This window comes from Maylandia zebra, linkage group LG14 (assembly GCF_041146795.1).
Source record: "Maylandia zebra isolate NMK-2024a linkage group LG14, Mzebra_GT3a, whole genome shotgun sequence".
NCBI classification, from domain to species: Eukaryota; Metazoa; Chordata; class Actinopteri; order Cichliformes; family Cichlidae; genus Maylandia; species Maylandia zebra.
This window is the reverse complement of record NC_135180.1, coordinates 40,508,046-40,520,558: the sequence shown is the minus strand read 5'-3', so window position 1 is coordinate 40,520,558 and position 12,513 is coordinate 40,508,046. Positions and strand designations below refer to the sequence as shown.

Genomic DNA, 12,513 nt, shown 5'->3' with positions numbered 1-12,513 from the left:
AGAAATAAATTCATGTCAAACCAACATTATATAATCATGTGACAATTGCAGTGGCAAGTAATTGGGCAAAAGCAGGATGATGTCATGCTGTTGTGACACACAGAAAGAAGGAGGAAGCCACCTGAAAAAGAGGAATAAGAAGGAAATAAGGAGCCAGGAAATGCAAGAGGATCTATTCTGTCTCTTTTGTTCAGTGCTTTTTTCTGTCCTGTTGTAATATTTCACGAATGTGACAGCGACAAACACAGTGGCTCCTGATTTCCTTGCACCTGACTCTCTCTGAGATGATGTTTGCACACTTAAAGTCATGTTTCAGATGTGGAGGAAAACAGACTCAGCAGACACTGAACACTGAATGAAGAGGTTCTGGTTCTAGTAGTGAGAAGGTGGTACATGATATATAAAGACACAAGTTTTATTTGTTTTGGACCTTTGGGTGATGATGGAGGGGTTCATGTAGAACAAAGCAGTCTGAAAAATGGAGCCAAGCCTTAAGTGCTGCCTATCTGATCCAGACTTTTACGTCCTTTCTGGTTTTTGTTTGTTTGTTTAGTATCTCCTGTTATGGGCTTTTATTTTGTGTTTTATACTATTTTGTGGACACTTCCTGCTCCCAGTGAAAGGTGTCAGTAAATGTGGGAGCTGTGACATCACACAATTGTGATAAAGTATTGTGTGGTATCATCTATCTCTCTCTCACACACACACACAAACACACACATTTACACATTAAAAACACGCTGCTCTCTCTCTCATCATTCTTCTTCACCCTTCTTACCCCCCACCCCCACCCACCCTTCAGCAATAGGGGGAGGAGCCAGCAGAGTAAGGATGCTGTCAGGTTGCTGTGGTTTCAGCCTCTCGTTTCTTGTGGCGACCATCGTCAGGGATGTGTGTGTGTGAGGGTGAAGGGTGTGTGAGTGTGACTGTGTGTGTGTGTGTGTGTGTGTGTGTGTGTGTGTGTGTGTGTGTGTGTGTGTGTGTGTGTGTGCATTTGAGTGGTGGTTATTGCAACTGTAAGGATATATGAATGAAGAAAGGCGAAGAGGAAGGAAAGGAAGGACGGGGGAGGAAAGTGGCATTGAAGGGTGGATCTGGATTAACGTCGATGCAGACAAAAAAATCTGTCATTTCCTCTGAGCTGCAGAGATCTGAGAGGACAACAGAAGCCTCATCACTCCATCTTTGTTCCTGCAGAGGGAGGACTGAAGGAGGGAAGGAAGGAGTCGAGGACCAAAAGGGGGAAAGAAAGGAGGACTGAAACAAGGAAAAAATAATAGGAAGCAGGGAAGGAAATAGGATCGAATCAGGGAAGGAGGGAGAGTAGGAGGAAGAGGGAGTCTGAGTCCTTGCTGGTCATCAGGTAAGGCTCCTCATTCAGCTTCAGTGTCATCTTCCTTCATCTCTTCGGTGTTTCTGCTTGTCTCCGAGCTGCTGCTGTTCCCACTGACAGTGTTCAAAATATCCAGTTTCTTCACATCCTTCTCGCCTTTCTGTGAAACCTGAAACGGCAGCATTTTACTTCAATATGGCTGCCATGTTGGGGTTAGAGTAAGGGAAAACTTCATTTGATTTGCTTTTATTTTGAAGGGGACGTCTGTCAGTCATGAGTAAACAGTGTAAAAACAAAGGTGAACACACCTAAGAAGACAAGGTCAAAGTTCAGATTGGAAGTGATTCTGTGTAAACCGTGTGTGTGTGTGTGTGTGTGTGTGTGTGTGTGTGTGTGTGTGTGTGTGTGTGTGTGTGTGTGGGAAGGTTCATGCCTAAGTCAAAGAGATACAGCCAAAGACATACTTATCATATTCTTACCCCTGTTTTCTCCCACTATCAGAGAGTTGCTCATTAAGCAGTTATTCTTGCTGTGGATACATCACTGTGTTTCACCTGTGATGGACTACTGACCTGTCCAGGTGTATCCCACCTATACTGGAATAGGCACCACCCCACATGTTCCAAAGTAGGCTAAGGAGTTAAGGATAATGCGTGGAAGGATGGATACATATATGTTAATGGATGGACAGATGGATGGATGGATGGATGGGTGCTTTAGACAGAATTAGTGGATAGAGGCTATAAAATAAAAAAACTGGAATAAACTCAACCTTCAGGGTGGTGTTCCCACAGAAATAAATAGGTGGAGCAGCACCGTTATCAACTAAAAACACTCAGTGCTGAACAGTGCTTGTTGTACTGTAGGTAACATGACTTCACTACCATCTGACAGCAGAACAGTTCCTGTTTTGAGCTTCCTGCTGTGAGGAGTATGGTATTCCTGTTTCCTCCAACAAACACATGCTGGTTACGTTAACCTGTGAGCCAGAAGGAGTGTGTGGTGGGTCAGAATCTGTAATGAAGCTGTATGTGTTAATGTGGGTGGTGGTGTAAAGGACTGAGTAGTCAGTAAACCTCTCAGGAGGCTGCTACAACTCAGAGTGTGAAGCAGCTCCACCTTGACAGATCCTAAAGGGGAGACCCTGAGTAGCAAATCCGAATCTTTCCCCTCATCCTCTCCTCGTGTCTCCTCTCTCACCCGCTTACAGGATGCATTACATCATTCTCCTGTGAGAGATGCTGCTGTTGCTAGGTTACTGCCAGCTGACTCCCTGTTCCATTTTTAGATGGATGCTGAGAAACAGAGAGGTGGGGGAGGGGATCAATATGGCGAGATGAATTCAAAGCAGTACTTTATTTAAAAGTCAGAGAAACAAATATGAAGCCTTCATGATAAAGATGAATAAAAGTGAGCCACGTTCCTCATATTCAGATGATTACTTTAATAAATTCATACAATACAATACAAATTTATTTATATAGCTCATTTAAAAACCAACGGTATACCAAAGTGCTTCACAATAAAACAGCAGGTTAAAACATGAATAATATTGTTACAGCTGGGGACCTAAGGACACCGGAAGACACACAGAAATGACACGGAGAAAGCAGGGCAGGGAAACGCTGATTAACGCTGATTAACATTGAGTTACACAGAGTAATGCAGACGACGCAACGAGGAACACAGGCAGAGACACACCATAAATACACACAAGGTAATGAGGGAATGACACACAGGAGGGGGGCACAGCTGAACCTAATTAGACACAACGAGACACAAACCTTCAAAGTAAAACAGGAAACGCACAGACTGTTTTACAACACAAACTCAGGGACACGAACAGAGCACAGAGGGAAGACACAGGTAGGGCTGATAAACACTGAAGCACTAAACACAAAAACCAAACCTAAGAACTAATACAAAATCAGAATTAACACAAAACACAAGGTGATGCCAAAAGGAAACACAAAACGCTGGGTCAAAATGACCCAGGATCATGACAAATATAAGACCAATAACAAAGTACTGAATATGCTAACAGGTCAATGGCACTAATTACACAAGAATAAAAGTGAATATCAAATCAAACTTGCTAAAAACAGACAGGTTTTAAGTAGAAGAACAAAATAATTACATTTCAAAGATCATATAAAACCTTGGCTGGTTGAAATGAAATGTATCCTGGAATACTTGATGAAGCAGAGACGAGAACACGTGTTTGTCGACAGTGAACTCTCACTCTGTATTTGAAAATAAAAAACGAAGATGTCTGATCTGAACGATTAGAGCTAAAAGTCACTGCTAATGATACTGCTGCTGTTCAGATCCAGATAGCTTTATGCAGCTTACCCACACAACCTACCCACATGGTCAACGTCACTAATATAATCACTAATCGCAAATACTGTTGCATGTCAAGGCAGAGATCAACAAGCAATAAGTTCAAGGAAAAATGTATACATTAATAAAATAGCAAAAAACAATTCTTCGTTACGAATAAACAGCTGTTTATTTTATTGTTTGTGCACGACACCTCAAAGAGGACTACATTATCAGCATTCCCCGGTGTCCGGACATTCACAGGTGGGAATCCAAAGACCTAGCTGTGCAGAAGAGAGATGACTAAAACAGAAATCAGTCACAATAATCCAGAAATGTGTTGTTTTTTTGTGGGCAGGCTAACATCACCTGAACTGTCTTGCTTCTGCTCTGAGGCTTCCTGGTTGAACTGAACAAGATGTGAGCAGATGTTACACGAGCCAGCGTTGCTGCTTTCCAGCTTCTAACCAGTCTTAAGGTGGAATTCATGAGTTATACTAAGAATCTTTGGCTTACACTCAGAATGATGATTGACCTTTGATCTAACGAGTGGCCCTGCACCATTCAAACATGATCTGCACTGCCAACAGGAACAAACACTGTGAACTGATTTTCTCTGCTCTTCCTCTCAGGTCATTAGGGAGTCATGACATCACAGGAGGAGGGATCTTCATTCAGGAGGTTTTTCCAATACGTGGAGGACAGTGGACTTCGAATATACGATGGTCTGGTGATCCAAAACGCCTCCGACATTGCTAGAGAGAGCGACCGCATTCGCAACCAGACCAATTGGACCTACCTGCATGAAAAACACCAGAAAAAAAGACGGCAGGAAGAAAGCATCAAGAGGTAGAAAGCATCAAACCTTAAAATGAGACCATGTTGTTTCCTGTAAACTCATCTAAACCGCAATAGAAAACTCTTAAGCACACAGACCTCATATGGGCTTAGATACGGTATACTTCTGGTAAACTGGATGTCTGTGTAGGTACTCAGTCATCCAGGTGATGGTAATCTAAGGAACTTGAAACCAACTGGACTTCTTTAAGTTTTATAAAAGAAGTTTAATTAGGTCTGAGAGAGAGAGAGAGATATTTAGGACATTTTTTTAGTGTTTTAAATGTAAATAAGAGTTTAACACATCACCACTTCAGAAACATTATGAGTGTCTTGTATTTGTTTTACAAGCTGTTGTGTTATCGGACAGTCACACTAACATGATCTCCCTTTGGTGCAACCAGGATTGGTGAGGATGTTGCCGCGGCCTCGGATGGGGCGTACTCTGGGAAACACTTCAGGATGGGTTTCATGACGATGCCAGCTCCACAGGACCGATTGCCCCCAGCCAACCAGGGCTTCACCGTCAGATCGCAGTCCCTCCACTCAGTGGGCGGAGGAGAAGATGACTCCAGCAGCAGCCGCAAACAACCCCCACCCAAACCTAAGAGAGATCCCAACACCAAATTGAGCAGCAGCTCCGAAACTGTGGATGGGGGTGGAGTTACAAGAAGAGACCACCAAGACACCAAAGAGAAGCTAGAACAGGCTGAAGGTGAGTCATTAAAACCACATGTCTCACATGGTGGAGATCTGGGCACCAAATTAGATCTGCATGTTCAGGACTGATGTTCAGGTGATGGCCACAACAAGGTCTCATTATAAACATTGTTCATGACCTCCTATTGGTCCATGTGGCGTTGTTGAGGATGCTGCCGTGGCCTCAGATGGAAATTATTCGTAAGGAGAGGTTCAATGTGTTTCACTTCACCTGACTTTATTATTAAAGAAGTGTGTGAAGCCTTTTCTTAGACCTTTAAATGTAGACACTGTAGGGATCAGAATCGAGAACCAGTTCTCTAGAAGAACCAGTTCCTAGTAGTTGAATTCTTTGGAATTGTTCAGCTGCTTGTCTCTTGATCCCACCGATCAATTCTTGCACTTGCGCTACAATCAGGTGATTTCAGTTGTAGGAGGAGGAAAAGAGTAGGGCAGTTTACAGCATGCATATGAACAGAACTTTTATTTTTATTGCATTAAAGGACATGAACATGATGGTAAAGTGCAAACTGCATCCAGGACAGAAACAGCTACACTGTGTTGCTAACACAATCTCAGCTCTTTGCAAACACCTGCACAGACAGAACAACACTGCAGCCAAGTGAGCCGTTATTTTGGGGCTGCGGTGAAGCCAGCTGCCAGTGAACTTCATCAGGTAACAAACGGATGAGCAGTCAGGCTGCAGCCTTCGTTTTTACCTGTTATTTGTTTTGTTTTTTAATATAGTTATATTGCGCCAAATCCCAACAACAGTTGCCTCAATGTGCTTTATATTGTAAGGTAAAGACAATAATAGTAATAATAGACAATAAGGGTTTTTATCTTTGTTTTGTGCTGTCAGCTTTGTGTTCTTACCTAAATACTAAGAGAACGATCATATGTGTGTCCTCTTTAGGTTAGAGATCTCTGTTGGTGTGTAGCTGTAGCTATAGGTTAATATTGCTAAATGGTGATCATGAGACTCCAAAAATCAGAGTCCTGGCCTGACAAGGTAGCTCTTCTGTGTTGTGCCATTCTCTTAGCCAGAGGTTTGGTTTCCCCGATGTATAAATCCTGCCAATCCTCCTGGCACTTAACGACGTACACTATGTTACTCTGTTTGTGTCGGGGGACCTGATCCTTGGGGTGGACCAATTTTTGGCACAGCGTGTTTTGGGATTTAAAACAAAACGCTACATCCAGATGAACAGAATCAACTTTTGGAGATTTACTTACCTAGATGATTGAGCATGCATCAAGACATGATCATGATCATTTTACTGAGAAATGCAATAGTATTAGTAATAGTAGAATTCCTTGCCCCCTGACCTCAGAAACATCACTTCTTGCCCCCTTTTTAAGTCCACCTATTCAAGATAGCTTACTCTGTATAACTTCCCCATGCTCTTAAACTTTGTGTTATTATTGTGTTCATTTCCTGTTTTTATGCTTGTCTTATTTGTTCTGTACAGTGTCCTTGGGTGTTTTGAAAGGCGCTTTTGTTATGGTCCTGAGTCTGGTGACTCAGTGTTTTGTGTTTCTTTATTATGATCTTGTTTATTCTGATTGTGTTTTCCATTAGGATTTGCCAGGTTTCGTTAGGTTTCTGTTCTGTGCCTGCCCTAGTCCCACTTTTCTGTTTTCCTTGATGTCCATGATGTTATTATGTGTGCTCATGAGTCTGTGTCTGTTAAGTTCTGTGTCTCGTCAGTTTATTCAGCGTCAGCCGTCTCTCCCAGCTGTTTCTTCTTAGCTCTGTTTACCTCTTGTATTTAGTGTCTGCCTCCTGCCCTGCTCGTTGTTGCGTTGCACCCTCACTTTCACTGTGTGTTCTGTTTGCCAGCCTGCCTGCCTGATTAGTTTGTTCTTTATTCTCAGTTTAGTTAGTTTTTTGTTCAGTTGCTTTCCAGCAATAAAGCTGAATATTTTGAGTTACGTTTGCCTCCGTGAGTCCTGTATTTTGGGTCCTCTCTTCCTGCCTGCACACAGTCATGACAGCTTTTACATGAAATGTATTATTATTAGTAGTAGTAGTAATGTAACCAGTATTGTAAAGAATTACTTACTCCTGGGAGTAATTAAGTTATGTACTGCATTCATTTTAAGAATTACTTTTTTCAGTAATGACCCCGACATGGATCGCAACAAAGAGCAGAAATACCTCCAACATGCACAGTATGTCATTCATGTGCATGAATGTAATGTCTTTGATATGCTGCTTAGAGATGGTGGTGACTTTCATAATGGAGTCAATGAAAACCAAGAAGTAATATCGATAATAGAATCCGATTCGCTAAATTCTTATCAATTCCCATCCCTAAGACTATATTGAAAAGCAGAAGATATTTTTATTGTATCCGTCTGAAGTAATTCTAGTTCTTCTGTCAGTAAGATGACTGAAAAAATGACTGCCCTTGAATTTGAAGTTTAAATAGTTCTCTAAGGAATTTGTAGCTTTCAGAAGGTATGGAAGAAGTGTTGTGACAGTTGTTCGCTCTCTGTCTGCAGCTCAATGTTTCCTGCACTCTGAAGATGCCTCCAAGAAGATGCCTCCACCTAAACCCAAAAGGAATCCCAATACTCAGCTCAGCACCTCCTTTGATGAGTGCTACATCCGTAACCATGGCAACAAGAAGTCTTCCTTGCAGTGGGACAAATCTTCATCCCAAAGTCAGAGTCCAGCATCCAGGGACACAGACGAAGAGGAGCCAGTTTACATTGAGATGGTGGGAAACATCCTGCGAGGGCTGAAAGGTCAGGAAGCAGAGGAGGACGACCAGAATGAATCGGTGTACGAGGAGATGAAGTACCCAATGCTGGAAGACTTTCTGCAGGACACAAATGCTGCCATCATTGACCCTGAAGCTTGGTCATCCCGCGGCTCACTCTGTGACATTCCTCCACCTTTCCCAAATCTCCTGACTCACCGCCCACCACTGCTCATCTTCCCACCTGCCCCCGCTCAGTGCTCCCCAAACTCAGATGAGTCCCCCCTCACCCCTTTGGACGTCACACGCCTCCCCATGTTAGAAAACGTCTCCTACAGCAAGTCGGGCAGTGTTGAACAGCCGCAGAGCTCCACTCACTACCGCAAAGAACGAGACCGGGACATGCCCTCCACTCATACCATCACATCTTCTGGTCGCTCCTCAGCTCCACCTCTCCCCTCCAGCCTTTACAAGTCATCCAGCACCACACACGGTGGTCACGGTTACCCCCGCAGCCAATCAGCATGCCCATCTCCTGTCAGCATGGGACGCTCGCTAACACCTCTGAGCCTGAAGAGGCCACCACCGTATGACACCCTGATGGCAGGAGGAAGTATGCCTCGCTCTTCATCTTCATCTTCATCATCTTCACACAGGGCAGGTGAAGGAGGGGCTAAACTCAGTAACTCCTCCTCCACACATGGGTCCATGCAGAACATGTCCGTGAGGTCACAGACTCCAACAAGTCCACTAGACGAACTCAACAACCTGTTTGCATCAGGTAGACAGGTGATGAAGAGGGGATCAGGAGGGAGGAAGAGCAGGGAGGGTGAAGGTAAGAGAGTTGCAGAGTATTGCATCAACACCATATTATACTACCTGATGCACATCAAGGACAAGGTTTGGTTTTTGGGGGTGCTGGGGGACTACAAGTCAGAGCAAGTAAACCTGAGGTCACATTCACAATAATGGCCCAATCCTTTAACAATGCAAACTTTAAACCTTAATACAATTTCAGCAGGTGAGACAAATAACCCTCCACCATGCAGTTGTTATGTAGGGGGGTATTATCCACAGAGACCAAACCAGCTTGTGTGTCTGGCTGTAAACATGTTTGTTTCTGCTGTGAAATTTTAACATGGAAATCTATGGGGACTGACTCACTGCTGGAGCCCCCGCTGGATGTATGAGGAACTGTAAGTTTAAGGATTTGAGCCTTGGCTTAATTTTAGTCCCAGAGGTTGATGACTGGTTGCTATTACCCAATGGTGCTCATCCACACGTCTGAACGAAAAGTATATTAAACAGTTTTACAAGCTGTTGTGTAACACTGATTACACACTGCGGTTTGTTATCTCAAATACAAAGCAAAACCCAGTCAAACTATGTTCATTATACAAATTAAGTTCAGCACGTTGAAGTGTCCAGTTTATCTCCCACTCTAAAACTGTAAAAGACGATAGAAAAACAGTGTTTAGCTTAGTGTTTAGCTTGTGCGTCTTTATTTACACTAGATAGACTGGATATGTAAAGCGCTTTGGGGTCCTTAGGGACTAGTAAAGCGCTATATAAAATACAGGCCATTTACCATTTATTTACACTAACACCCGCCAGCTTTCCTGAATGCCTCCTCAGTCTCTAATGGTCTTTGGGTCAGCTGCTGAGAAATATAATAAGTATAATAAATAAATATAAGGACAGCTGAATCTGATAAATTGACTAAGAATAAAAAAAATCACTCATTTGTAGTCAAATATGAGAGAATACTCAAAAAGTTGTCATTACTGCATTCGGTCTCCAGAGAGACTCTCCAGGGAGACTGTGTTGCCATGGTGACAACAGTCAGTTTACTTCAGCTCAATTAGAATCAAAATTGAACCTTCAGTTTAAGTCCACAAGATGTTTTTTTGTCTATATCATTGATTTACAATATTTAAACACCATATACAGTTGTGTATGTGGTTTAACCAATGTGTATACATTTTCACAGTAAAATATGTGAGTACAGCTACTGTTACCCAGATCTGCTGAAATAGTGAATGTATTTAGCCAATTTTACCTTCAACTGCACTGGAAAAACACTGCTAAAACTTTAATTGTCTAATTCTATTGTATTGGGTATGATGGCATTAAATTAACAGAATATATGAACAACAGACAGTGACTATAGTTATTTTCTGCTAACAGTATCTTAATTTTTTACAAATTTACAGCACCTAAATCTTCTAATGTACTGGTAGACAACCTACCAATGCATTAGGCATTTAGTTAGTTTTATCTGGGTGTACTGATAGCATAGAGTTTTATTTTTTAACAGCTTCCCTTTAAGAAGTACATCTCAGTCTTCTGTACTGCGATATCTCCATGGTGCAGCTAGGGCATCACATATTTCACATTAGAAAAATCACACAGCACACCAGCAAACAAAATGTCACAAAAGACATATTGATAATTTCCCCCACACACCAGGCATTGTGGAACTGGCTTGGTTTGTCCGCAGTTTACCTTCTTTGCTTTCTTCTGACCACAGCTCATGCTAGGGCCTTCATCTGGGTTGGGGTTTTCTCCAAGACCCAGGTCAGACAGATTACTTTTTCTTTATTTTTTTAAATATTTATCTTTGCTATTAGGCACTGCATTGTTTTACTCACAGCATGAGTATTATGTAATTTCTTCTTCGTCCTCTTCTGTTTTACGGGCAGTTGGCAACCAATTTATTTGGGGAGGTACTTGCACTGCCCTCTAGTGGAAGTTATATTCTTGGATTTGTTGGATTTAATGGTTTTGATTCTCATTAATGTTTTCTGTTTATGTTATAGTCTTAGTTTATAGTCCTTAGTTTTCTGTTACTTTGCCTTCCCCGTGTTCCACATCTAGTTACTCTTGTCTCTGTGCTCCATGTTCTCCCTGTCTTCTCTGTCTGCCGTGTCTCCTTGTATAGTTGGTGTTTCCATGTCTTATATTTCCTGTTTTACTTTGAAATTCTTGTGTCCTGTGTTTCAGTTTTGCTTCCTCGCCGTTTTGTTCATGGGCTGCATCCTCCTGAGGACCCGGGTCCTCAGAAGGTCGGGTAGGCTGGAAGTAAACGGCTGTGGAATTGGACGGTCTATCTTTCTGATTAGCGTCACCGCTGTCTCGGTGGAGTTTAATAAACTCGGCCGTCTGCTCCTTGCTATCTAAAGTATAACAGGACACTGGAGTGAACTCTCGACTGTCTCATACTTCTGTTTAATCAGTTTTCTGTTTGACGTTTATTCAGCTGTGTGAAAACCACTCAAGGGATTAATAAAGTTTTATTTCATCTTACTTTAATCTCAGCCAAACCGATTTACTCACGAACAAATAAAACACTGAAAAAAGCCAAATAATAAAAATTTAGGTTGTCTAAGTGACTTATATATTACGTTTAACCTGAGTAGCGAAAGTCCGCGGTGATCTGAAAATGATGTGCCGGGAGTTGTGCCGTTCTCGGCGGCTTCAGTGACCCTCGAGCTCCCGGCTAGCTATCGAGCTGGTGGGTAACAGACGTCTCCAAAAACGTCGAAGCACTTTTGCAAATAAGTGATATCTTGATAAACCGAGCAGATATTTGAAGTTTACACAGCTACATTTTTCGCCTGAAAATATGTTAAAAGTTTATTTTGTGACCCAGAAAGATTAATAACAGTAATTTTAAAACTTAGTAGCGGCCGCCATTGTTGGAAACTGGAGTTTGGCTGGGCCGCGCTATGAATTCTGGGATATGGTGGGCCACGAAGGACACATCTGACCCATCCTTCAAATTCGGGGAAAAGGAGGACGGCTGCACTCGGAGGAGTCTACGAATTTGGACAGCCTTCGGCGCGTTGCTGTGATGAAATTGGCCTACAAATGCGGCCTCAGGAGGAAGCAGCCCATGAATTTGGATCAGAACCAGATCAGGATCATAGATCTGGAGCAAATCAGTTCTTGTATCAGCTCATCTGGCCAGGATTCACTTTGGATCTGTTTATTGTGGCTTGTTGCCGTTTGTTGTGGTCAGCAGTCCAGAGCTGACAACAACAACAACTACTGAGTATAAGTTAACATTGTACCTTCTAATGTCTGGTTAGAGTGTCTGAAAAATCACACTTTTTCTCTGATAAACAGTTTAATTAAATTCTCGCACCTCATGAGAGTTTATTTACAAAGTGTTGGAGCTCCACTTCAAAGAAAGTTTTAATGCCTAATGACAGCTAACAGTGGAAAAAACAGCAGTTACTGTCAAAAAATTCACCTTGTGACATGGACGGTTCTCACTTGGAATATTGAACACTTGATATAACACTGACCGTGAGCAGTACAGCCACTGCGCAGTAGTCCAACACAGTGGTTTACTATGCATTTTCATGCAACATTTGAATAACACAAAATTAATAGTTTCATAATATGAAAATACTAGTGATGTCAGCGTTAATCTCATTAAAATGACGCTAACTCCATAACCGCATTAACGTGGCAACACTCTGTTAGCGAGTTAGCGCATTAGCGCCCCGTGTGCCCCGTGCGTGGAGTGTGTGTAGATACTCTGTTTTCCAGTGTCTCCAGAAGTGGTCTGCTAGGTGCTGGACTTGCTGCCATTGCTGCTTGTAGAGA

General features: G+C 42.4%; 1 protein-coding gene across 3 annotated transcripts in view; it reads left to right on the top strand.

The window, feature by feature from the left end:
* Window positions 1-835: 835 nt before the first annotated feature.
* The window catches only part of nyap2a (neuronal tyrosine-phosphorylated phosphoinositide-3-kinase adaptor 2a), an 83,441-nt gene continuing 71,763 nt past the window's right edge, over window positions 836-12,513 (top strand). For all 3 annotated transcript variants that reach the window (XM_004572542.5, XM_004572544.5, XM_004572543.5), the window contains exons 1-5: window positions 836-1,363; window positions 4,014-4,133; window positions 4,288-4,504; window positions 4,897-5,207; window positions 7,700-8,734. In XM_004572542.5, coding sequence (XP_004572599.1) covers window positions 4,302-4,504; window positions 4,897-5,207; window positions 7,700-8,734 — 1,549 coding nt within the window. In that variant the 5' untranslated portion in view covers window positions 836-1,363; window positions 4,014-4,133; window positions 4,288-4,301. The remainder of the gene's footprint in view (window positions 1,364-4,013; window positions 4,134-4,287; window positions 4,505-4,896; window positions 5,208-7,699; window positions 8,735-12,513) is intronic.